The 26,710-nt window shown below is 42.2% G+C and overlaps 1 protein-coding gene across 2 annotated transcripts in view; it reads left to right on the top strand.

The window, feature by feature from the left end:
- Nucleotides 1-26,313, top strand: part of RB1CC1 (RB1 inducible coiled-coil 1) — a 40,574-nt gene extending 14,261 nt beyond the window's left edge. Inside the window, exons 6-24 of one of the 2 annotated variants that reach the window (XM_040261213.1) lie at nt 766-968; nt 2,363-2,789; nt 5,813-5,983; nt 8,635-8,819; nt 8,983-9,169; nt 9,251-9,332; nt 9,454-9,515; nt 10,721-10,824; nt 11,215-11,341; nt 11,430-13,330; nt 16,748-16,913; nt 17,467-17,575; nt 17,657-17,885; nt 18,430-18,484; nt 19,336-19,383; nt 20,563-20,621; nt 22,146-22,282; nt 24,137-24,207; nt 24,921-26,313. In XM_040261213.1, the coding sequence (XP_040117147.1) occupies nt 766-968; nt 2,363-2,789; nt 5,813-5,983; nt 8,635-8,819; nt 8,983-9,169; nt 9,251-9,332; nt 9,454-9,515; nt 10,721-10,824; nt 11,215-11,341; nt 11,430-13,330; nt 16,748-16,913; nt 17,467-17,575; nt 17,657-17,885; nt 18,430-18,484; nt 19,336-19,383; nt 20,563-20,621; nt 22,146-22,282; nt 24,137-24,207; nt 24,921-24,998 (4,401 nt within the window). In that variant the 3' untranslated portion in view covers nt 24,999-26,313. The remainder of the gene's footprint in view (nt 1-765; nt 969-2,362; nt 2,790-5,812; nt 5,984-8,634; nt 8,820-8,982; nt 9,170-9,250; nt 9,333-9,453; nt 9,516-10,720; nt 10,825-11,214; nt 11,342-11,429; nt 13,331-16,747; nt 16,914-17,466; nt 17,576-17,656; nt 17,886-18,429; nt 18,485-19,335; nt 19,384-20,562; nt 20,622-22,145; nt 22,283-24,136; nt 24,208-24,920) is intronic. The other variant, XM_040261214.1, reaches the window with a different exon arrangement.
- Nucleotides 26,314-26,710: the final 397 nt, after the last annotated feature.

Raw genomic sequence — 26,710 nt, 5'->3', positions numbered from 1 at the left:
CCGCATCAGCAATTAGAGACTTGTGTTTTGGGCCATTCCATGGGGTTTGTGGGATCTTAGTTGGTCACCCAGGGATGGAACCTGGGCTCCCAATAGTGAGAGCCTATATTCCTCACCCCTGGACCACCAGGCTCTGTTTTCTAACCATCCAGAGTGCCATCTCCAGAGTCAAATTTCCCAGTTACTTGTGTGACCTTGGACTTTTGTCTTTACTGTTAGTAAAATTAATAATAGAGTTTTGTTTATTAACATACATATTTGAAAATGCACGTATCACAACTAGATATTCATTGTCATTGTATTTTCACAAAGTGAACAGAGATTTAAAAATATGGCATCAGCCACGGCCCTCCTTTGTATTCCCTTGCTTTCAGTCCCCATTTTTCTCTTCTGTGAGGTTGACCAGTGTCCTGACTCCTTTTGTGACTGACCTGAGCCAGTGCAATGTTCCTGAGACTCAGTTGTGTAGTTGCAGGTTTGTATTAACTGCCACATATTATTCCCTTTTGTAAATTCACAGTTTTACTTTTGATGGTTGTTGTTGCCTGACTCTTCACGGACCTCCAGCCCCTTATCCTCCCCCAGGTGTGAGTTCCTCCTTATTACCATGGCAGCAGGCAGAAGCCATAACCTGGAACAATCCTGAACAGTGCTTCCTTTGACATGAGTTCAGAGCACATTCATGCATGCACTTAAGTACACATGTGCAGACGTGTGCATAGGCATTACCTTCTCTTACCATTTGTTTCTTCTTTTCCAACATAGGAAATGTATGAAGTTGCCAAGAAACTCTGCTCTTTCTGTGAAGGTCTGGTCCATGATGAACATCTTCAGCACCAAGGCTGGGCTGCAATTATGGCCAATCTGGAAGATTGCTCAAATTCCTACCAAAAGCTGCTTTTCAAATTTGAAAGTATTTATTCAAATTATCTGCAATCCGTAGAAGACATCAAATTAAAACTTACTCAGTATGTTTGCCATTAAAATGGATAATAAGATGTTTGTTTAAAATACCTTTGCAGTTTATCAGTACTTTCAGTAACGGTCACTTCATTTCTAGTAGGCCACGTATTTATTATAATTGAGGTTTATTTTTTTGAGACTTTTATAATGACTTTTATGGAGTGTAAAATTTGTAAAACTATGGTTAGTTTCATCCTCCACATATTATATGGATTTACCACATTTTGTTTTCTTGTATTTTCTTTATGTAAAAGACTCTGTTCTTTGAAATTATTTAGAAACCCAAGAATCTTTGTTTCTTGCCTTGCTACCAATAAAGTGAGGCAAAATGCAAATGAAAAGTTTTCAAAGTTAGTCAAAGAAAAATTTTTTAAAAAAATATTGCCATATGATGTAGGCTTGCTAAGATGGAAAAGAGCTATTGTGTTCTAGTTCTCATATAGATTCTTTTCTTTTTTGGTTCTTTGCATGTAAGCATCTGATACCCATTGGTTCTTTTTTTAAAGGGCTATAATGAATGTAAAAAATACGGCAATAATTCTGCACAAATGTAGCCCTTTGTTGTGTGTGTACCTGTATGCTTTCAGTGTCTTATATTCATTTTTTGTTTGTTTTTTCTTAAATTTTTTATTAGAGTTGGAGGGAAGTAGCATGTTCTTTTTTGAAATCAAGTGGGCCTTATTAATTCAGGTTTCTGTATTTTGTGGTATGAATATTTAGAACATTTTGGTCTTGAGATGACAGTGGGACACATCTTGGGAAGGAAGAGAGAGATTAAGACTGGAAAGAGCTTTTAAAAGTTTTTGTAATAACCTTTTCAAGTAAAACTGTTCAAGGGTACAAGGCAGGAGCTAGTCATCTCACATGTTAATGTAGGAGCATAAGTAATTTTATATATATTTTTATAGAAGTTAAATCATCAAGATTTCATCTTTCCTTCATGTTTTTTGACAACATATATCTATCTGCCTGTCTGTCTATTTTCAGAGTATGATACACCCAAGAGTTAACCTTAATCTCTAATAAAACTGTTAATTTTATCCTCTGCTTTCATTATATCTAAAATGTTTGATTAGCTTAGAGACAAAACATTAAACTTTAAGAGACTGCTATGGTAAATCTTTTCTATAAGTTGGAATTTTTTATACGTTAAGTTTAGTTAAAAACTGAGTGTCCATATGTATAGTGTGGACTTGTACATTTACTTTAGAGGGTCTCAGTGTGTAAAGGTACTCTCCTCTCTGCTTTCTTTAACGGACACCTCGTGGACTGCTCAGATGCATGTAGTCTAAGAGAGAGGGGGTGAGATTTCTGTGCAGAGATAACCTCTTCCTTTCAAAATGCTAACCTCTAACTCGAGCAGTCCCATGATTTACTGACAGGTCTTTTGTACTTTAAGTTTAGGAACTGCGGTTTCAGTCATGGCCAAGATTCCGCTGTTGGAGTGCCTCACCAGACACAGTTACAGGGAATGTTTAGGGAGAGCGGATTCCTTGCCTGAACGTGAAGGCTCAGAAAAGGCTGAGACGAAGACCTCCACTGAACTGGTGCTCTCTCCTGATACGCCTGCAGCAACGAGCAAACCCTCGTTAACCTCATTTCACATGTCTGTGGAGCACATAGCCCCAGACACCGCAGATGCTGAAAGTGGAAAAGATGTGAGGGAGCCTTGTCCAAGCCCTGCCCAGCAGGACGCAGCTGCAGTAGAGGCTAAAGAGGGGGACCTGCCTTTCTTTAATGTTTCTCTGTTAGACTGGATCAACGTGCAGGACAGGCCTAATGACGTCGAGTCCTTGGTCAGGAAGTGCTTTGATTCCATGAGCAGGGTGAGGAGTCTTAATCTGATCTTTCTTGTGTCACTGTGTTGTTTTCGCCAATTGAAGTTACATTGCCTACACTAAGTATTTCCTGTACAGTAGTGGGAGAAAGGGTGCCTTGAGCCTTGGAGTGAAACTTCATAACCATGTGTAGGAAGGACCTTGGACAAACCAAATCATTTAACGGGTAATGTAACCATACTTATGAAACTGACAGCAAATTTGGGAAGATTACTAGAGGTAATAATAGGTAAAATCTCTATGCAGGGCTGAGGCTTGAAGTGTCCATTCCAGTGGGGATGGTTTAGGTGGTGTTGGTAGTACTTAGAATTTTTTTCTTCATGGTCCTGTAGTATCACTTGGACTTTTTTAATAGCTCCTGTAATTTGTCTCTGCAGCTATGCTGCAGATATAATTTTGCTTACATCTTTAACAGTTAAATTGTTTGACTCTGAAAATAATTTACATTCAGTGAAATACACAAGTCTTGATTGGTTAGGAACCAGCTTCCAAAGGAGGACAACACTGAACCTTTCTACCTCCCAGAAAACTCTGTGGGCATCCTTCTAATCAGGCCCCCATGCCACTCTGGCAGCTGGCCTCTGATGTTTAAAAGAAGTAATTTTAGATTCACCTAAGATAAAAGTCAGAACTTAGACATTGTTTTTTTAGTTGTATTTTGTAATCGTAGTGACTTTTGCTTAGGGTTATGCTCTCCCCAAGTACACTTATAAAAGCTTTTAAACTTGGGGAATAAGTCTGGAATAAAGTTCTTCAGACCTGATCAGTAAGTGGTAGAAAATCTTGGCTGCCTGAGAGGAAGTTGGTGGGGCACGTGTGTCAGTGAGGCGGACCATGTGTAAAGGTGAACTCAGTTAGTTGGACAGAGGCTTGGTCTGTGGTTGGCTGTTGGGAGAAAGGCCACACAGGTCTGGGTGCCTGGAAACAGCAGCCTTCTGTTCTTGCTGAAGGCGGAGTGCAGTGTGAGTCGTCATTCTCTCAGTACCCGCGTCCTTGATGACATCCTGTGGGCGTGGCTTTCATTTTAGCCATTCATTATTTGTTGTCAAAGAAAGCTTCAGTTAAGACATTTGCCTGGGTAGAGAAGTGTGGAATATATTATGCAAAGATTACTGCCAGAAGTGAATGAAAGCTAGTGTTCTATTCAAACTATTGATGTTTTAGTAGCCTGATAATTCCATTTATGTTTGTGGAAAATCAGTCATGTGCTTGTGATTGAGTGAAATGCCATTTTTTATAGTTTTACATCAGTCAGAGAACAGGCCTCTAGGCCATGGGAACCTCTTTATAAAGGGCTTACAGATAGCTGTGTGTTTGTATGTTTGAATGAAATCTAGCAAAGACTCAAGTTTTATTCACTTTATATGACAAGGGAGAAGAAACAGTAATCCTTGTCTGGCTTGATGAAAATTCACATTCATTTACATCTACAGAATTGAGTGAGTCTCAAGACACTTTTCCATATTCATCTGTATAGTTGTGTTGTTCTCTCAGTGAGTTATGAAATACAGGAACATCGTAACCAGCAGCATATGTCCGGAGTTTTTTTCTTCCTTAAGTCACTGCTGCTTTGTGTGTCATAATTTTGCCCAAGTTGAAATCTGTTTTAGTCATCTTCTATAGCTTTTTGTCACCCTAATAATTTATAGCTAGTCAGTACTTTGGAAATGTGTGTACTGGACTCACGATGAAAATAGAAAATGTTCACATATGCACACATTTCAGTTAGCTGTCATACAAGGCAGGTGCCTCCCATGTTAAATAATGGCTGTTGACGTCTTCATGATCTTAGAAGTGCAGCTGCTTATGACTACACTGAATTCTCAGTAACTAGAATAGTTCATGTTTAATTGCTTACATGTGTTATCAGCATGCTGAACAGTGTACCAAAAATAAATAATTTGTTGTTGCTCAGCTGCTAGTGTTCAGGGAAGATGTGTTTGACGGGACTGCTCAGTGAGCAGAGGTGGGCTTCAGTAGCTGGTAGGGCAGTCAGCATGAACAGAGACCTAGCTGGAGAAACTCAGGATACATTCTTCTGCAGTTCTCTGTCTGGGCAGAAGGAAGCTGTTTAGGAACGTGAGCAGAGGACAGCTCTAATGAGTCCGTGATCGTGGCTGCTGTCCTTGTGGAGAGGGTAGCAGACAGGCAGAAACAGGGACTGGGCACTGATGGGGAGATAAAGGGTCGGGAAAGGTTGGGAGTCACCTTGTTCTGGTTACAGTCACTGCTGAAACCCTGTGAGAAGCAGTAGAAATGGGCCACCGCACAGAACCCCCCCGGATCACCTGTTTATGGAAGAGGCAGAAGAGGAGCAGGGTCCAGTGGAGGGGACACTGAAACCGGAGGAGGTGGTCTCCGATGGGCCACATGTGAGCCCTGAGAGCAGCCAGTGCAGGGCCATCTGCACAGAAGACACCAGTGTGCAGTGTTCTTCCAAGGGGAGTAGAGCAGGTGGAGAGAAATGTTTGGGTTCCTTGAATTACGTAAATTCCAGGAAACTTGGAGAATTAAAGTCCAGCAATAGGAGAGATTACACAGCAAGAAAGTATAGGTGATGAAACAGATTGCTGGAGGAGTACAACCTGAAAATAAAGATATTGCCCAGGGGAGGGAGGTTTGAAGATGTTGATATGTTTTAGGGGGGAGGTTGGATTGATTAGACAGGTAATGACCAAAGAATATGTTTTTGTTACTAATTTTGCCCTATTTCATAAGAGCTTGAAAATAGCATTTTTGGTGGGCTATTGAGAATTGAGTTGAAGGGTGTATGCCTGGAACTAGATTACTTCTTAAGTATCCCAATATAATCAGTAATAATTGTGTTTTTGTAACATTGTAATTACCCTGTTCTTGACCTTATGGAAATATAATCTTGATTTCTCATGTTTCCACTTTTCTATAATCTTTACTATCACTTTTTTTTTTGAAGTTGTAGGTCACAATAGTGTGAAATGTATTTTAAGCTCTTGGCTGAAAATTTCATTCATACATATTTCCATGTCACTCAGCTTGATCCCCGGATCATTCGACCCTTTATGGCAGAATGCCGTCAGACTATTGCCAATCTCGATAATCAGAACATGAAAGCCATCAAGGGCCTGGAGGACCGGCTGTACGCCCTGGACCAGATGATTGCCAGCTGCGGCCGACTGGTCAATGAGCAGAAAGAACTCGCTCAGGTGCTTACTGCAGACCTCCCTCAGGAAAGGGGATTTGTGGTTTCTAGACTAGTCTTTTATATGCACTGTTCGTTTGCTGTGCACTGTGTTTCCATGTCACCCGTGAGTACTGTTAACTATGGTATTACTGGTTCTGGTAGGACAGGAGGAGGCCGGTTCCTCACATTCAGAGGTTTGAGCTGAGGCTGCACCGGGCGGTAGGGAACCCAGCACACGCCGACAGCTCCTGTCTGTGATCCCTGAGCACCTCCTGCTCCCACCTTAGGAAAATGGGGAGCCTTAGGAGGTCTAGTTCAATGCTGTGTTCCAAGAAATCAGGTACAGAATCTGCCTGCAATGTGGGAGACCGATCCCTGTGTTGGGAAGATCCCCTGGAGAAGGGAAAGGCTACTCACTCCAGTATTCTGGCCTGGAGAATTCCATGGACTGTACAGTCCATGGGGTCACAAAGAGTTGGACACAACTGAGCTACTTTCACTTCCAAGATCTCTGATACCAGATTATATTTATAACCATGAGAAGGTGGTGGGGTTGTGGAGAGTGACTGACCTGGACGTTTTCCCCATGTGGTGATGTTCTATAATTTTTAAACATGCTTGAAATATTTATAATGTTTTTATAGTTTACAGACTGAATTCATCTTGTAACTACCAGATTCTCTTTTCCTTTCCCTTAATTTTGGATCCAGCCCCCTTAACTGATTTCATCTTGTGTTTGCACTGACTGGGTCCCCACCTCACGCCACCCCCACCCAGTGCAGTGCTGAGTATTGATGTTATACTGGCCGTCCTTGCTTAATTCCTGATCTGTGGGAAATGGTTGACATTTCACCATTACAGTGTTTGTAGTAGGTTGGTTTTTTTTTTCCCCTTGTTTTATTAGAAAGCCTTATAAGGTTAAGGAAGGTACATTCCATTTCTAATCTTGGACCATCCTTGGATTCTTGGAATACGTTCATTGTGGTCATAATATATTGTCTTCTTAATGTATTAGCAGTCTTCCCTTTAAATGATACATTTATCTCTGATGTATTAAAGTCTATCATACATTAAAAATGGGTTTCCTTGGTGGCTCAGATGGTACAGAATCCATCTGTAATGTGGGAGACCTGGGTTAGATCCCTGGGTTGGGAGGATCCCCTGGAGAAAGGAAAGGCTACCCACTACAGTATTCTGGCCTGGAGAATCCCCATGGAGCTTGACAGGCTACAGTCCATGGGGTCTCAAAAAGTCAGACATGACTGAGCAACTTACACTACTTTTCTACGGTAAAGTATTCTTTAGTATTTCCAGCTTGTGGTAAATTCAGGTTTTGTCATTGGAAAATCCTTTGTTTCTCAAGGATATTTTCTCTTGATAGGGAATTCTAGGCTGTTAGTGATTCACTTGTAGCCGTTTGCCTTTGGTTTGGTTTTTAGCAGTTTGTGACGTGGCAAGTTGTGGCTTTCTTTGTATTTCTCCTGCGTTGAGCTTGCACTCCATGGATTGTGGATTGATGCAGTATTTTCCTTGGATTCAGTAAAAAGTATTGAAAACCTCTTAAGATTTTATCAAAGGAGACTAAAGCAGTACTTCTTTTTATAAACTAAATTACAGAAAAAGCATCATGCAACATATGGGAAGAAAAATAAAGTCTAACATTATTGTTACTAAAATTGTCTTATTTTCAGATATTGAACCATCTTGACTTTAACAAATCATTTAAACCTAAATTTACATTCATGATGTTGAGAAAAACATGAAACAGTAAAGAGAGAGAACTACAGAAAGAAGCTGTGTGTGCTGTCCTAGCTTGAGCCCTTCAAATGCGATTGTGTCCGGTGGCAGGTGTGACAGTAACGTGGATGTGCACACCCCAAAACTTCCTTAGCATGTTAACTGTTCAGTAAATAGAGTAAGAGGAAAGTTGTCACTGCACTGACTCATCAAGATGTCTCTTCAAGATGTCTTTAGACTTATTTTTTTTAATTGTTTGCTGTTGGATTTGACACGTGTGTCTGAATCAATCTACAGCCTAAGCACAATCCTTCCCTAACAAAAAGATGCAAGGCTCCCTTGTGGAAATAAATAAGGATAGCTAAAAAAAGAGTCTAGTCATTATTTTTCCTACAAAATAGTACTGTGGAAATCATTGTTCTGAAGACATGCACACAGGTCAGTGGAATAAGGTACAACAGCCCAGGATTACTGGAGTGGGGAATGGTTTTCCAATGAGTGCTGTAGTCAGTCGATTGTTTCTTTATTGGGAGAAGTGTATACTGTTGAGTATCACTGAATAGATTAAATCTTGTAAAGTCAGTGGCCCTGTGTGACTTCCTTGCACTCTGACTGCACAGCGGCCTAGCAGGGGTTTACAGTCACAGGTTCTGGTTCTCATCTGCCTGCTGTGTCCTTGGACAGGTTGCTTTATCTTCCTGGATCTCTCTCTCTCTTTTTTAAGCATGAAAATTGAACAGAATTAGATAAGCATAAATTTCTTAAAAACTCTGAATCTTTTGCTATGGACCTGTCTACTATATTCAGAAAAGTAGGAGATTTTAAAATCTTATTTGAGAGGAGAACGGTTTGTGTCTAATATGAAGCTTTTCCTCTTAAATGAATGTTCATGTTTTTAATGAAAGTTAATATTCTTTAAAATGTTTTCTCTCAAAGGGATTTTTAGCTAATCAGATGAGAGCTGAAAACTTGAAGGATGCATCTGTGCTACCTGATTTGTGCCTGAGTCATGCAAATCAGTTGATGATTATGTTGCAAAACCATAGAAAGCTGTTGGACATTAAACAGAAGTGCACCACTGCCAAACAGGAGCTCGCAAATAACCTTCATGTCAGACTCAAGTAAGTCGTTCTCAGGCAGCTGGTTTGGGGTGTTGGGAGTTGATGCTTTGTATTTCTCCCAAGTGATGGTGTGATTTTATTACCATACTGACGTACTTCATCGGTTGACAACCACGGCACGGATGGTTTTTCAGAGTCTGTGCATCTCGATTTCATTCTGCAGGTGGTGTTGCTTTGTGATGCTCCACGCTGATCAGGATGGAGAGAAGTTGCAGGCTTTGCTCCGCCTGGTTATCGAGCTCTTAGAAAGAGTCAAGATCGTAGAAGCTCTGAGCACAGTTCCTCAGATGTACTGCTTAGCTGTTGTTGAGGTTGTCAGGAGAAAAATGTTCATAAAACACTACAGGGAGGTACGCAGGCTGAGCTGTGTTTACTGTGTCTGGTCCTCAGTGAGTTGGTGCTGATGTTAACACGTGCTCTCCTTTCCTCAGTGGGCCGGTGCTTTAGTCAAGGACGGAAAGCAATTATATGAGGCTGAGAAGTCAAAAAGGGAATCCTTTGGGAAATTATTTAGTAAGTGTTCTTTATTAATAACTTACATTTTTTAAGAAAAAGTGCTGGTTTTATTTTGTAGTTATGAGTACATTATGCAGCCGGAGTTGTAGATTAACTGCATGTTAATCTCTTTATGCAGGGAAATCTTTTCTAAGAAATCGTCTGTTCAGGGGATTGGACTCCTGGCCCCCATCCTTTTGTGTAAGTATTTATTTTCTAACATGACTAAGTCCTGTGAGTTCAGACCTTTATTTCAGAAGTGGAGATATTTATCAGAAACAAATTTTTAATCAAAATAACTGCTTTTGACTCTAAGATGAATTCATAGTTTTTGGTCAGGAGTCTTCTCTGCTTGGAATGGTGATGTCGTAGGACACTGTTGCGATGGGTGGGAATGGAGTCTCTTCTCACTGGGTCTGTCTCCCTCCTCCTCTCCTTCCTGCCCTCCTCCCACCTTCCCTTTGTTTCATTCATGTTGGACAGTCCCCAATCAGGTCATCTTCATCGAAGCCATGAAATATAAGGTCCCTGTGTTTCTAAACCAGAATGGGACCACTAGTTTTATTACATGAAAAACAAAACAAAAAACAATTCCGTGGTCAAGTAAGTTTTGGAAATGCTGTCTGTCTGTTTTCTCCACACACACTTTCTCTTCACACACACTGTTTCACCGCCACACGTTTCGTGCTACAAGATTCCTTAGGGCTGTAGACATTGTGTTTTTGTGTGTCTGCAAACAGGCAGGGTTTCCTACACACACGCCTTTACTGGGGAACCCTGCATAAGTCATGACTCAGGCCGTGGTCTTGTCTTAAAAGCTGCATTTCTCAGCAATAATCAAAAGAATGGTAGGTGATTTTTTTTTTTTTTAGAAGCTGCACTTGACTAAGATTTCATACTTAGGAAAATGTAATGAAAAGTTGGAGTAAAGGGTATGGAAGGAAGTTTTATGTTAGAAAGAAAGTCTTTGCTGCCTTAAAACAGCACCACACACCAGTGGTGACAAAAGTAGATGGAGGGCCAGGGTGGGCCTCAGGACTGTGCTGAGGCCTGTGTGGTAGTGAGACAGATGGGTTCCTTTAATGTAGGTGGGAACAGCAGTGTTCCTGTGAAAAGATGCTGAGAGCAGAGAAGAGAGGGAGCAAGCCTGGCATCCCTGTTTTTTCAGACTCGGGAGATGGTCTTCTCATTGAGCAGTCCTTCATTTGTAGTTGATTATTTTATTCTGTCTTTATGGGATGAGTAGATCGTTTGAAGCATTTTTAATTACTTATTGTATTGAATTATATAGTAAGAAATACAGTATTTATAACAAATATAGTAAGTATAGTCAATATATAGTAAGAAATCATATACAAAATTATCCTATATATTTTTATTAATTTTATATATATATATATATATAGACACAGAAGCCTCGAAAGTTTGACTGTGAACTTCCAGATATTTCATTAAAAGATTTACAGTTTCTGCAATCATTTTGTCCTTCTGAAGTTCAGCCATTCCTCAGGTAAATGCCTATAGTTCCCACTTTGGGATGTTCTTGCTATCCTGGGTGGTGTGAAGAGCATCAGTGCTCACAGGGGACTCCAGAACAGAGGAGGATTTCATGATGGGCTGGTTCTTCCATGGCTGGTTTGGGAAGCTTATGGGGAATATAAAGATGATTAGAAAATAAAGATCAGAAAATGAAGACGATAAAGTAGAGGAAAATTAATGCCATGAAATTAGTTTTTTCTGATAGTAATCTGTGTTGTTGCATGGTATGTGTTAGTCTTCTTAAACCTGTTTGGTATTGATTGATAGAGAATCATTTTGGGCACAGATTACAATGTTTGGTTGTAGTTACCCCTTTCTCATTAAGAAATTAGAAGTCTAATTTGGTTGCGCTCTGTTTCAGGGTTCCCTTACTTTGTGACTTTGAACCTCTCCACCAGCATGTACTCGCTCTGCATAATTTGGTAAAAGCAGCACAAAGTTTGGATGAAATGTCACAGACCATTACAGACCTGCTGAGTGAACAAAAGGCAAATCCAGTTCTTTGCAGTGGTTCGCCCCATTAGCATGCATGCCTGTGGTGTCGCAGCTCGGTCAGCCTGTCCCTCTCTCTTCCAGGCCTCTGCGAGTCAGACGTCCCCGCAGTCGGCTTCCTCGCCCCGGCTGGAAAGCGCGACAGGAATCACAACCACTACCTCACCCAGGACACCGCCTCCACTCGCCGTGCAGGATCCCCTGTGTCCTGCGGTCTGCCCCTTAGAGGAGCTGTCACCAGACAGCATTGATGCCCACACGTTTGACTTTGAGACTATTCCCCATCCGAATATAGAGCATACTCTCCACCAGGCCTCCTTAGACTTGGATTCACTAGCAGAAAGTCCTGAGTCGGACTTTATGTCTGCAGTGAATGAATTTGTCATAGAGGAGCAGCTGTCGTCTCCAAACCCCATCAGCGACCCGCAGAGCCCGGAGATGATGGTGGAGTCCCTCTACTCCTCTGTCATCAATGCCATTGACAGCAGGCGGATGCAGGACACCAGGGGCCCCGGTCAGGAGAACCTGGGCGACCGCGTGTCCCTCAGTGCACAGCTGGGGAGGTGCCGCGCATCCGCCCATGACTCGCACCTTAGCATTCAGACCCTGAAGGAGGACTTCTGCCACTTCCGGACGTTCGTGCAGAAGGAACAGTGTGACTTTGCCAATTCCTTGCAGTGTACAGCAGTAGAAATAAGAAGCATTATCGACAAAGTAAAGCACTCTTTGGAAATAACACTACATGAAAAACATCAAAAAGAACTAGAGTCTTTAAAAAGCGAGTATGAGGACAGGCTCACTACCCTGGTGAAGGAGAGTGAAGAGAACAAGAGCAAGATCACCAAGCTGCGGGGGGACCTGGCGTGCCTGGAGGAGGTGCTGCAGAACAAGGATAACGAGTTCGCTCTGGTCAAGCACGAGAAGGAAGCCGTCATCTGCCTGCAGAAAGAGAAGGACCAGAAGCTGCTTGAGATGGAGCGCACAGTGCACAGCCAGCACTGTGAGGTGGAAGCACTGCGGCAGTCGCGCGAGATTGCGCTGGAGGACTTGAGGAAGCTCCACGTGGAGAATGACGAGAAGCTCCAGCTACTGCGGGCAGAGCTCCAGCACCTGGAGCAGAGTCATCTGAAGGAGCTGGAGGACACACTGCAGGTCCGTCACACACAGGAGTTGGAGAAGGCCATGAGCGAGCACAGGCTCTGCTTGGAGAAACTAGAAATGGAAAACCAGCAGAGGATCGAGCAGATCCAAGATTCGCATGCCGCAGTCATCCAGGAGAAGGAGCAGCAGCTCCAGGAGTTAAAGCTCAAGGTTTCGGATTTGTCGGACATGAGATGTAAGTTAGAGGTGGAGCTGGCCCTGAAGGAAGCAGAAACTGACGAGATAAAAATGTTGCTGGAAGAAAGCAGAACCCAGGAGAAGAAGACCTTGCAGTCTCTCTTCGAAAAAGAGACCGAACAGTTGAGAGCAGAAATCAGTAAACTAAACCAAAAGATTCACGACAATAATGAAAATTATCAGGTGGGCTTGGCAGAGCTGAGAACTTTAATGACAGTTGAAAAAGATCAGTGCATTTCTGAGTTAATTAGTAGACATGAAGAAGAATCTGATAGGCTTACAACTGATTTAAACAAAATGACATCATTGTATCAGCAAGCATTTGAAATAGAAAAAGGCCTGAAAGAAGAATTAGCTGAACTGCAGAGTAAATTGGACTCAGAATTGAGTGCTCTTGAAAAACAAAAAGATGAGAAAATCTCCCAGCAAGAGGATATGTACAAAGCTATTATCCAGAAGCTAGAGAAAGACAAAGAGGAATTTGTCATGAGACAGGAACGGGACCGAGAACAGCTAGTTCAGAGGCTTAATTGTGAAAAAGAAGCTGCTATTGAGACTGCCAGAAAAGAAATGCACTTGGAAAGAGAAGCTGTTGAGAAAGAGTTGTTAGAGAAAGTTAAACATCTTGAGAGTCAATTAGCAAAAAGGTAAGAAAGAACTTCAGTCTGTAATCATAAAACTAAAGTCTGGTGATTCAAATTTTAATTGTGTGTGTAATCACAGTACCTTTATTTCCTCATTTACCTTAGGTAAAAGTAACCATTGAGATATTTGTAAGGTAAAAATGTCCTTTTTAAAGTAGTCCGTGTTACTTAAAAACACTGAAAGAAATAACAGACTGTAAATCCACTGGGATGGCCTCTAAAAATGGATTCGTATTTTGCATTTCAAGACAAATAAGTTTTGAAAATTTCAAATGTTTTCAGGATCTTCTCCCCCTTTTTTAACGTACAAATTTCCTTTCGGTTTATATGTAGTTTGTTCCCTGAATTCTTCATTTGAAAGTTACTGATTTTCATTCTTTTAAAATCATGTATGTATGTATAAAAGAGCAGCATTTAGTAACGTCCAGGTTGCGACAATAGCTTCCTGGTTGTTACTTTCTGATATTACAATCTCAGTTATTTACTCTGTGATTCAAAAGATAATGTTAAATTCTGGGTTTTATACAGTGGTGGTGTTTTTTGCCTTTTATTATTGTTGTTGTCTGATGTTACTGCCTTTGATCAGAGAAAATGGACTTTGGTATTTCTACTCATTAAAATTTATTGAGGGGGTTTGTGGCCTAATAAACAATTTCTAGAGCATCATTAGTTGGTTCTATCATTAATTCTTCCAAGAGAGTATCTGTATAGGTGTATGTGCTTTATGTAATTTAACCTCCAGCTGCTTCTTATCACTTTTACCCAGTCTCTTGTGATTGACTATCTGCTGTATACTGTTCATAACCTGGTGCACAGTTGAACCTCCAAGTCTGTTTTGAAAACAGAAGCTCTTTATGGTTTCTGGAGGGATTGGAGGCTCTTAGAGGAATTGGACCTCTGAGCATCCTCAGAGCCTGGGGGATGCAGAGGTCGAGGCAGTCACTGCAGAAGGCCAGGGAGGCCGGCAGCATCAGGGTCCTCCAGGGGCCAGTGATGGGTATGGTGCGCAGTGTTCGGTCAGAGATTGTGGTCCTCACGGGGTACTGCGCAGACATTGCACCTTCTCATCCCGCCCCTTCTCATCATGCTTTGGAGTCCTTTGAGAATCCTCTGGACACTGGGCCCTCCTGCAGCATCCTTCGTGCAGGCTCGCCATGGCTGCCGTGGGGGAACGGAAGCCCCTCCGTACCTGCCCAGTGCTGTCGGGACTTGTGTGGACCCCACCTTGTGTCCACTGTGTCACCTGAGTGTCCTAGCTCCAGGAGTGAGGCTGTGTCCACTTTATGGTAACTGAGGAGACCATGGCAGGGGCCAGTCTCCACTGACCAGGTACAAGTCTAAAGCTAGGTTCCTTGCTTCAGAATCCGAAGGGCTTCAACCGTGGTTCTCCCGTAGGACTTTCCAAAGCTCCATTCAGTGTCCATTTTGGCAGAGCAGCTGCACAGGTTGGCGGTGGGGCGCGGGGTAGGGTAGGGGGTAATGCTCCCACACCAGGGGCTGCACAGGTATTTGGTGGAGAAGCTGGAGCAGCAACTCAGATGTGCTCTGTCCTGCCTCTGAGTCTCAGAAATCCTCACCCTCACCTTGGACAGACCGTCCCATGTGCCTGAACTGCTGTACACCTAGAAATCTTGTACTGACAAGCTGTGGCTCACGCCCCTGATAGCTCACCCACTGTGTCTTGCCCTGATAGCTCAAGTAGTTGCTAATTCCTTTTTTTTTCTTTAATTTTAAAAATTAATTTATTTTTGGTCATGCCAGCACATGTGAGATCTTAGTTCCCTCATCAAGGATCAAACCTATGCTCCCTACTTTGGAAGCCTGGAGTTTTAACCACTGGATTGCCGGGGACTTACTTTGTTTTTAACTTTAAAAAATGTATTTCATTGATGCAAATATAATCTGAAGCCCCATGGCTCAGAACGGAAAGAATCTGCCTGCAGTGTTGGGAAGACCCCTGGAGAAGGGATTGGCTACCCACTCCAGTTTTCTTGCCTGGAGAATTCCATGGATAGAGGAGCCTGGCAGGCTGCAGTCCATGGACTCACAAAGAGTCGGACACAGTTAACATTTTAATAGTTGATGTACATTGTTATCCTAATTTCTGCTGTGTGGCAAAGTGATGCAGTTAAACATGTGTATTCTTCTCCATTAAGGCATATCCCAGGATATTATTCTGAATAGAGTTCCCTGTACAACAGGACCTTATTGCTTCTTCATCTTGTATATTACAGTAGTCCAGTTAGACTTTTGTGACCTGCCGCCCCCTTGCTTCTAACCTTATTCTCTTCCCTCTGCCCTGCCTACTTGCCTGGAGCTTGTCTTTTTATTTTCCCCACAATAAGTTGGCTTACCCTGTAACTGTAGGGGTACTTCTTCAAGGCGTGTCATTTAAACCTGCACAAAACAGACATTAGGCAGACAGTATGAAGAGTTGCTCACACATAAGCCCTGCGTACGGCTTATTTTATCCTAAGTCCATTTTCTTAGTAAGCAAAGTCCCTGGCTTCATTCTGGTTCCTCAGTGACCTTGAAATGATGCTGCCTGTGATTTTTAATCCACCCCCTCCTCAGCCCTGAAGGAGAAACTTTGAAAAACATTGAAGTGTCCTTTTAAATTGAGTAAATAAATGTACTTTTAAAACCCTCCACTGACTTGGTTGCTAGGATAGTGTGGGAATGTTTACAGTCTTTCTCCTGAGCGGGGGATATTTTAACACCTTGGATGAGATTATCTACTTCTTGACAAGCATTCTGATGTAGAGGATTGTGAGGTTGAAAGCAGATAAAATAACCAGCAGCCTGGGCTTGTGCTTTCTCGCCGACCTCACCTCTCAGCCCCTCAGCACCCCTTGGAGGTGAGCAAGTCCTGAGAGAAGTGAATCTGAATTCAGGCATATGTCAGTTTGCTGTGCACACATTTAAGTTTCGCTTTAATTTAGGGTTACCTACTCATTAGCTAACAAAATGAACCAAAGCCTGTTTAAAAAATGAGAGCTCTTCAACAGATGTGTTCTGCAGGTGTATTTTTATTCAACTCTCAGTCCTGTGTCTGGCAGTTACAGGAAAGGTAAAACTAGAATTTGAAGCTGAGCTCTTGAAGTATATTGATTTTTACATTGACAGTGTTGCCTTTTGCTGTAGAAACTGATTATTCTGAATATCGGATATAACCACTCAGCCCCGCTGCTGGGAGTATGTGGTCTGTAATTAGGCTTTTCCCTGGCACTTGTTTCTCTTTTGCTGGTGGATAAAAAGCGAGAGTTGACATAGAAAGATCTTTTAACACCAGTTAACTACTGTTAGGTTAAAGGAAGATGTTTAGCATTTCTGATGTCATCTAATTATGATACTTGGTATACTTGTGATTATATCTATAATACTGGGGGGAAAATGTAATACTGTATTTAATTTTTAAAGTCATACCATGGAATCTGCCAGAGAAGATTCTTCAAGCCTAGTTGCTGAACTTCAAGAAAAGCTCCAGGAAGAAAAAGCTAAGTTTCTAGAACAACTTGAAGAGCAGGAGAAAAGGAAGAATGAAGAGATGCAGAATGTTCGAACATCTTTGATCGCTGAGCAGCAGGTGTGTGGATTCCTGGACTCAGTAGGTTAACAAGTGTGTCTGTGTAGCTGAGGTTTTTGCTGTCTTAAGTGTGACTTTTCCTACATTGATCCTGGTGGTATTTGCTAAATATCTTCTTCATATTTAAAAGCATGTTCTCTTTAATGGTCATTATTTCACATGAGTATTTCAAAAAGAAAATGGTCCTAGTTTAGAAATGAAGAAATGTAAATTCCGTTCCTGACTTCCTAGCTTCCTCCCTGATCTTGTCAAAATCATTTAACGTCTTCACATCACATTAATTTTTGCAAATGAAAGTGCTTATACTACTACATAGGTAACATTTGAGTTTCTTTTCTCTATGCTGTGAAATTTTCTTCTAAATTGTGTGCTGTTAATTATTATCCATGTGATGAGCTGGCATTTTTATTTCAAAGTAAATGTCACCTTGTGAATGATACTTTTCTTCTCCACGTTGAGACGTACCACCAGAAATAGATGTAGTGTGTTTTTTGTGTCTGTCACTGTGCTGTGCGTGCAGATCATGTGAGTGGTTCTCGTTCTGTTGTTCCAGACCAATTTTAACACTGTTTTAACAAGAGAGAAAATGAGGAAAGAAAACATAATCAATGATCTCAGTGATAAGCTCAAGAGCACAATGCAGCAGCAGGAGCGGGACAAAGGTGAGTGAGCCTCAGGAGTGCGGCATCTTCGGCTCTGACCGCCGCTCGCCGTGGGTAACTCTGTCCCACCCCTGGCTGTAGATTTGATCGAGTCCCTGTCTGAGGACCGCGCACGTCTGCTGGAGGAGAAGAAGCGACTGGAGGAGGAGGTCAGCCGGCTGCGGGGCAGTGCCTTCGTGCCCTCCCCGGGTGTGGCTGCAGCCCCCGAGTTGTACGGGGCCTGTGCACCTGAGCCCCCGCTGGAGGCCCTGGACACCCTTGGTGAGGGGAGGCCAGACTCAGCCATGGAGACCAGCACGATGTCTGTCCAGTGAGTGCTCCGTCCTTCTGTTCAGGAATGGCCAGCCAGCACTGAGGGTGGGAGGGCTGGGCAGCCCTGGTGGTGACCGTAGCCTGCGGACCCGAGAGCTGGACCCGGTGGATTGTTTATAGCACAGCCTGGGTTAACATCACTGGTTATTTGTGCGAGCCCATATGGCCTTGGTGTCCCTGCAGTGTCCATGGGTAGCCAGGAAGGGCTGCCGGACTGGTGTCTGCAAGGGTTCCAGGGTTGAGCCCATGGCCTCGGGGAGCAGGGGTTACCAGAGGCTCAGGTGTGTTCATGGGGCTGAGGCCGAGGTGGATGGAGTGGTCACTTACACGTAAAATCTGAAATGAAAGTCATACAGGTGGAAGTGGAGAGGAAGAGTGTGGTTCCCCCAGGGCTCTGGGTACAGGGAGGAGTAGTCATGTGAGGTGAGGGGGGCGTGGATTAGCGTTGCACAGTATACGTGTCTCAGACCACCTCATTGTGCATTCTAAGCATGTTACAGTTTTATTTGTCAATATGGCTAAAGTAAGTCATTTTCTCTTAGAGAAAACGTCCACGTGCTCTCTGAAGAAAGACAGCGGATAATGCTGTTGGAACGAGTAAGTGAGTTTTGTCCGTGTTGAAGCATAGTGGGTAAAGGCCTTCACTCTGGATCGCAGTGAAGTGACCTTACACGAGAACAGGCTTTGTTGTGTTTATATATTAGATCTTTTTAATGGTTATTTTGTGGTTATTTTTGAGAAGCTCTGTCATCTCTGATCCTAGTGGCTGGTAACAGTTCAGGATTCAGCAACAAAGTTTAAGTGCAAATTCTGCATACTAATTTTCAAAAATGAAGTATTAACTATTTTCCAAAATGGGGCAAAAATAGAATATGTGAATAAGAAGAGTTTTTTTTTTTATAGAGATTGATTGAGGTGAAGAGAAAAAAATGGCAATAGGGGTTTCTTAGTTGCAGACTTGGCTTTCTTTGTTCATAGAGCACTTTTCATTGCTTAGGCTTTGAAGATTTTTAAGTTTCTTTTGCTCTCCACAAGATAACTGCTGAGGATTCGGAATCTGAACTGCAGACATGTGTTCTTGCTGCTCGGGTCTGCCCTGTGCTCTTGTTAGTGAAGGGTCATCATGTCTGCTTGCCTGTGTGTAGTGACTGTGGGTCCCACCTCCTGGGCCACACCTCCTAACACAGCCTCTGGGGACAGATCTTGATAGTATATATTTGCAAGTGCTCAAGGGCTTCTAATGCAGATTAAACTTTGAGAACACCTGACTTACGGAAGTATACCTAAAAATTATTCCAATTGTCTTTTATGCCAGTAAAACAGTTGGAGAGATTCCCTAGAAAAGAATGTCCCCAAGATCTTTTTATACTGGAGATCAGCATTAGTCCATTGTGTTTGGATTTGAGTATTTATGAGCATAAACCATGGTCTCTTTCTCTTCTCTGCAGACACTACAGTTGAAAGAAGAAGAAAACAAGCGGTTAAATCAGAGACTGGTAAGGTTTCTCGCCCAGTTGATCTTAACATTTAAACTGTTTGTGTCACATTTCACTATGAAGCTCAGAAAGTTGTGTGGTTTGATTAATTCATGCCTGATAGGTTTCATTGACTAATCAGTTTTACAAGTCAGTCTTAGTGCTTTAATAAAACAGTTGCTTCATTTTTCGTACTCTAATGATTACGATTTATGAGGAAGTAGGAGCAGTTTGAGGCCTGTGTTGAAAACCTTAAGGCACTGATTAGAGTGGAGTTATTTTAAAGTAAAGTGTCTTGTAAGGAGGCATCCAGTTTCTTGCACGTGCCTGTCTTAACTCGAGCAGTAAAACTTCCACGTTATTTCCACAACTGCCAAACTGTCAGTCCTGAACTTATGACCTCAGCAGCTTTCAGGCTGCTTGCTGTTTGTGTAAGTGAAGCACATCCTTTCAGGAAGACGTGGAGAAGTCGCTGCCACAGCGGCCCGCCATGTGCTCCGGGCTGAGTCCCTGGGGGAGGACACTCTGCTTGGAGGGCATCGTCACTGTGTCCACTGCGCTCCCAGAGCAGTAGGCAGTGCATAGGACACTGTAGGTGCTGTTAGGTGTTTAAGACGGAAAGTCATTTATCTGTCCTTGGTTTGTGTGACTAAAGTTGGGCCACTCTGCTTGGGAGGGTTAGGTATCCCTGCCATCCTTTCTGGCCCCCAGACCTTGGGACCCACGTCCCCTGTATCAAGTACCACAGTGTGAGAAGTGGGCTGAACCCTGACTGAGACCGGTTAGCCCTGCCCCCTCCCACCTGGGTGCTTGCAGGGGAGGATGGTCAGCCGCCCTTCCTGGGCTGCTGCTCACTCAGAATCGTGGGCTGTAAACTCTTACTGAAATCATCAGCTCCTTCCTTCTGATATTTGTTAGGGTTAAGTATCTGTTTATTGATAAAATAATTCTATATCCAGTTTTTAATCCAGCCAAATTTGATTAAGAATAGCATAAGTAGAAGTGTAGGTAAATTTGTACACTGAGAGTAACTGTTAAAGGAAAGGCATTACATTAATGAAGCATGGGAGTTTGGGCCCTGAAAGCTGAGACGCAGACGTGACTGCGCACATCATAGTGGAAGAAGTGTTTGCAGTCAGGCCTGGAAAGTGCTTGGAGCGAGCACTTGACTCATGTAAGCTTCAAACTGTTCTGTTTCAGATGTCTCAGAGCATGTCTTCCGTGTCCTCGAGGCATTCTGAGAAGATAGCCATTAGAGAGTAAGTATTGTGTTTGTCTTTTATGATTTTTTTTCTGTGAAAAAAAATTGCCAAATTGAATAGTAGTGAATTGTTCATGAAAATAGGTTTCAGTGACTGTAGCCCTTCAACCTCAGTTTCAGTCAGCAGAGTGTTATACATTCATTCGTAATTAATATTTTTTTAATTGAAAAGCAAGGTTTTTCTGTATTATTTTGGGGATGTTGTTGTGCCCAGTCGTGTCCAACTCTTCTTGACCCTTTGGACTGTAGTCCACCAGGCTCCTCTGTCCATGGGCTTTCCCAAGACATGAATATTGGATTCCTTCTCCAGGGGATCATCCCCACCCAGGGATCGAACCTGGGTCTCCTGTGTCTCTTGCATTGGGATTTGAGGACATTGGGATTGTATTGGAAGTCCTTCCTGTCCTAGCTTTAATTGTCACTTACATTGCATTCCTAAAGCCTCTTCAGTTGCTGCCACCTCTTTTAAATCCCTTTTACCACCTTCATCTTTTTCATTGTGGATTGGAGACTCTTGATTTTTTAAGTTGCAGTGTTTCTTCTTCTGTTTATTTCTCAGACTTTGTTTTATTGATATGCTGCACATCAGTAATGCACTGCTTATCAGCACTGACTTAAAAAATAAACAAGACTTTCTGTTTTGTCTGTAATCTATCAACCAAATGTCTGGGTTACTGACATTAAACTGAATGATTTGAAAGGGCTGGGTGTATCTGTCTTTCCCTACCAGCTGTATGTCAAGTCAAATCAACTTAAAATGTTTCAAAAATGAGAGAGCTTAAAACAAAAACACCATCTCCAAGAAGCCCACCTTCCCTTTTGAGGTGTTGTCTTCTGATGTTTGTCCAGAACATGTCTGGTCCTATTTTAGCCAGGCAGTTAATTGTGAGATAAACAGTTAATGAAGGAGAGACTGTTATCTTTGTAGAGTTTCCCTAGTGATGTTAATGATTTATCAGGTTCAGGACCACTATTGTCTGAGATCCAGATTAACTTTGAACTGGTATTGCGAAGACAGTTCTGAAGGACCCTGAGGAGACAGACAGACGCCATCTGAAACCCCAGGCCATCACACCTGGTCTCCTTACTGCCTCTCCTTCCAGACTGAGGGGACTCTCCTCAGAGCCTGGAGCAGCACTGTTGGACAAGTTAGCGCTTCCCTCTTTACCGTGACTATGTGTTTTGTTGTAAAATAGTAGGTTTGGATGAGTACCTTCTTCCTGTAACTAGGTGAACTTGGGTATTTTTTTCCCTCCTCACCCAAGCTCTGTGTGTGTGTGTGTGTGTGTGTGGCTCTTTTCTTAACCAGCAGATTATGTTGGTCTCTGACAGTTGCTGGTGTTACCCTTTGAACATATGTGTATGTCCAGCACTCACATGAGCAGCTGCGTGAGCAGTCATGTAGCTGGCCATCTGCTGTTGCGTTGATAGCTGAACTGGTTGGGCCCTGCAGAGTCCCTGAGCAGAGCGTTGAGGGGGAGATGGTGGCTTCTCAGGCGACTGAAGCTGCTCCTCTGCTCAGTTTCCAGGTGGGCGACCTGGTGCTCATCATCTTGGACGAGCGCCACGACAACTACGTGCTCTTCACAGTGAGCCCCACCCTGTACTTCCTGCACGCGGAGTCCCTGCCCGCCCTGGACCTCAGGCCGGGAGAGGGCGGTAAGTGTCACACTGAGACATAAACCCAGTGTGTGCTTGTCTAACTGTCTCAGAGTTACACAGGCAAGAGAGAGCTCTGCTTCCATCTGCTTTTTTGTTTGTTTGTTTTTATTCGGTCTGCATTATCCAGATTATTTTTCTGGGTTCTGTTGACAGTTCAGCCTGAGTGCAGCTAACGCAGTCGGGTCAGTTATCTCATGCCCTGGCAACAGCAGGATTGTACTGTTAAAATGCTCATCCCTATGTAAGCTTGAATATAACGTGCTCGTTGGTTTATAAGGGCACTTTCCTTGTTTTGGCGAAAATAAATTCTTTTAAATTATAAAATGTCTCTTCTGTGCAACATATCATTCTGTGTTTCTGCCTTGTTTTTCATTATTAAACTTGTCAGTACTTTGATTTTCTTTTCAAAGCAATGAGCTTTGTTAAAATATACCATGTTACAGTTAGTATATTACAATTTTCTGGTACATTGGCCTTTAAAAGAACTCAAAAAGAACATAATAGACACCCTGAAATACTTTGCCTGAATAGAAAGACTGTATCCATTTGGTTTGATGTTCCTGTTTGGCCTGGAGAATTCCATGGACTGTATAGTTCATGGGGTCACAAAGAGTCAGACACGACTGAGCGACTTTCACTTCACTTCACTTCACTTCCCTTCCTGTTTAGAATGGTCAAATGTCAGTTCTCTAACTTAGCCACTGCCTCTGTGGCTGTTGTTGGTGGGTTATGTAGAGTGTAACCACAGAAAGTGAGACTAGACAGTTTCAATTGAATTTACTAGTTTTGTACCGTGAAAACCATGAACTTAAGTTTTTCTTTCTTTTTTTTTTTTTATGATTTTTTCACCAGGGGTACTTGTCACTCCTCGGATTTTAGTGTTAGACCAGGGGTCCCCAAACTCCGGGATCTAATGCCTGATGATCTGAGGTGGAGCTGATACAGTAATAATAGAAATAAAGTGCACAATAAATGTAATGTGCTTGAATCATCCCAAAACCATCTGCACCCCTGTCTGTAGAAAAATTGTCTTCCACTAAACCAGTCCCTGGTGCCAAAAAAAGGTTGGGGACTGCTATGTTAGATGATTCTTTTCAGAAACTGTGACTTGTCTGTGGAGTGCTATACTGGGCCTTAGAATAGACTCACCATGTCCTGTGGTCCAGGGGTTCTTTGTGTCACATGGTGGCATCTGTGTGTTTGTTTCTGATGGTTTATTCAGGAGATCTGTTAATTTACGTCTTGCCAAGTAATGTTTATAGAATAAAATCAGTTTTATCTTCTCTTGGGAATTTCAGAGGTTTTACTCTAAACAGATAAATTATTGGTCAAATACTTTTGGAATCAACTTTTTTTAATGACAACTTCTGATGAATTTTAAGAGAATGAGCTTGTATCTCTCAACTTGTGACATGAGTTTTTTCATCCTGTATCCGTCCACATTTTTTTCCTTCCCTTCACAAAAGTAGTCCTTTTAGATGTTCTTTCATTCTTAGGTATTTATTTTGCACTGACTGTTTGCATTGTGGTGCCAAAAATAAAAATGCAGTGCTTTGCTTTGAACCTAGAAAATCAGCTCTACGCTGCTTTTCAGCAGCAGAACAGGTCATGTGTCTGCACTTACAGTAGGTGGCACTGCTGAGCTGCTTAGAATACCTGGGTTTATTTGTTCTTGATTTGTACTCAGATTGTTTGCTTCTGATTTACTTACCATCTGCACTTAAAGTAAAATAAATCCAGTTTTGTTTTATAAGTCATTTTGCATTTCTGTGATTTCACCTGGGAGAAGGTCCTTAGTCTGAGTAATTATAATAGTACTTTCAAAAATAAATTAATGATTTGATTCCATAGCTTCAGGTGCATCTCGAAGACCGTGGGTACTTGGAAAAGTGATGGAAAAGGAGTACTGCCAGGCCAAAAAGGTAAGCTTCACGGTGGGATGCAGACCCCAGAGTTGAAAGAAGGTTCTCTGGCTGTGTCATGTAGAAGTCAGGAGTAGTGCTAGAACTGGCCTTTTAGTTCACTTGAGTCAGGCCTTGAATTTCATGAATGTGAGTTTGCACCAGCAGTTTTATGAATATTTGTGTACTTGCCTTCTGAAAATAGAGCTAGATTACCAACAAACTGTCAACCTGTCTAGGAAAACTACAGCAAATTACTATTCTGTGTTGAGTTGCTGGTGCTTCTTGTGCAGTAAAGGAGCTGGTGATGAATCCGTTTGCTGGCAGAGCTGATGCGTCTTAACTCTCAGTGGCCCCCGCTGAGGAGAGACTGAAGTATTGCTGGCTCAGGATGCGCCTGACTGTGATGTTGGCAGTGTCGGTGCTGTGGGCTCAGTGACCTCCAGTGAGCAGCTTCCTGACCCTCCTCTGTGCCCTGTGTACCAGCAGGACTCGAGCTGGGTGGTGCTGGACTTTTCTTTGATGTTCATAGTAATGACATACGGCTCACTTGGCACCGTATCTTTATCAGTGATCATTGACTCTTGCCTCAGTATTAGTGGCTGAGTCTCCACTCATATGGGGAGGGGGCGGGTGTCCTCTGATAAAGATCCCCCCAGTAATCCACCTTTGAGTAGTGTGATGGCATGGAACTTAGGCACTTTGGTTTAATCACCCTTTTCTTTCTGTCTTAGGCACAAAACAGATTTAAAGTTCCTTTGGGGACAAAGTTTTACAGAGTGAAAGCTGTGTCATGGAATAAGAAAGTATAATTTGTGGAAGAAATTGAGACCTTCTGTGACGTTTTCCTGGTTTGTCCAACAGTGCTCTTTCATCACTCCAAAAACAGCAGGCCATCTTTTTATATAAAAGTCAACAGGACAATGCACTTCATTGGTGTATATCATTTACTTTTTACCTGGCTACACTTTAGGAACAATAAATTCATCAAAACTCTGAGCTGAAGTAAAATGGTTTTGTTTTTTTCTACCCAAGTAACTCTAGAAATGGGGACCAAACTAGTTCATTTTCTCAAAGGGCATACCCTGTGCATTGTGGCCTACGATTAGCCATGCTAATTGCCTGTTACATATACATTAGCTTGAACTTAGATAGTCCGTGTTAGTTACTGTACCAGCATTTGTCTTTTTGTGAAGCCAATATCAGAAGACTTGCACTCTTTAACACATTCTTTATAAAATGTATACATTCTTCAAAACTATTTAAAGAGGAGTGTTCCTGCATGCAGATAATCATGATTTTGTTTGCCTCTGTAGATTACTAAAGCAAATTGTTTCATTTATTTTTTTAAATGCCCTTTGATGTTTCAAAACAAAAAGGAACTCTAATTCAATTGACTGACTTTAAGATCAGGCATATCCACAGTCTTGAGAAGCACTATGAGCAGATGGTCGCCTGGGTTCTCCAAGGAGGTGTGTGCTGGGGGTGGTCTCCAAGTGGCACACAGCCCCTCCCAACACTTTCGTACTCTGTTTAGAAGGATCATATCGACGAGGTTGTAATTCATGGTTCAGTTTTAGAAAAAACATATTCATTGTACATTAACCATTTAGAGGTCATTTAAATAACAAAATGTTGTATTGTAAAAGACATGTAGAATTTTAAAACAATAAAGATTTGAACCTGTAAATGTGTGTGCCTTTTAAAGACGGAAACATTTTTAATATATTTGAGTGACTGCTGGGAAGTGTGAAAAACTTGTTCTGTATCATATCAAAGAGAAACATGTTTATTGCAAAAATGTTCTTTAACTGTATGCTATGTAACAGGGTCAAACACCTTCTGTAGAGTAGAACTGTGTAAACCCGGTCTTCAGATAAATGCCGCGAACAGAGGCATTTAAGTGAGCTGCCTGAGTGGATCGAGACTTGTTTTAGGTTTGTTGCTAGAGAACAATAATAAAATGGCTTTTTTTTTTTTCAGAAAGTATTTAATTTCTTCATAAAAATAAGTTAAATATTTTTTTAAATATGTATATCTAATAGTACAGAAAATGGAATAAACACCATAGTGTATAGAATACTGAATTTGACAACATATTAATGAATAAATGGACAAATGATTTCACGTTTCTCTTCAGTCCTTCCATTGCATCCTCATGCAGACAGCATCACCAGCAAAGAGCTCTGTGTAAGGGTGGGTCTGCTGAGCAGGTGTTCTTGGGTCTGAGTGAGTCTGCCCGGTGGGCTTTTTTGACTTCAAATTTCAGAGTCATGCTGTGGAATGCAGGCTGAACCTGATCTCTCCTGAGTGGCACTCTTTAATGTCGACTTTGTTGCTTATCATTTTTCTTACATCTTATTCTATATCCATGCTATCAGTAGTTACCTGTGCCTTCATAAAGCAAACAAAAAGAAAGTATGGTTTTCTTAGTTACAAAGAAGAGAAATGAAGCCTGGTTGGGTTCTTAACTTTGAGTGGATGAGGCCAGCCATGGCATCAGAGTGCCCAGGCTTCTGTCCCA

Source organism: Oryx dammah, unplaced genomic scaffold (genome assembly GCF_014754425.2).
Source record: "Oryx dammah isolate SB20612 unplaced genomic scaffold, SCBI_Odam_1.1 HiC_scaffold_19, whole genome shotgun sequence".
Taxonomy (NCBI): domain Eukaryota; kingdom Metazoa; phylum Chordata; class Mammalia; order Artiodactyla; family Bovidae; genus Oryx; species Oryx dammah.
This window is presented reverse-complemented; position numbering and strand designations above follow the sequence as displayed.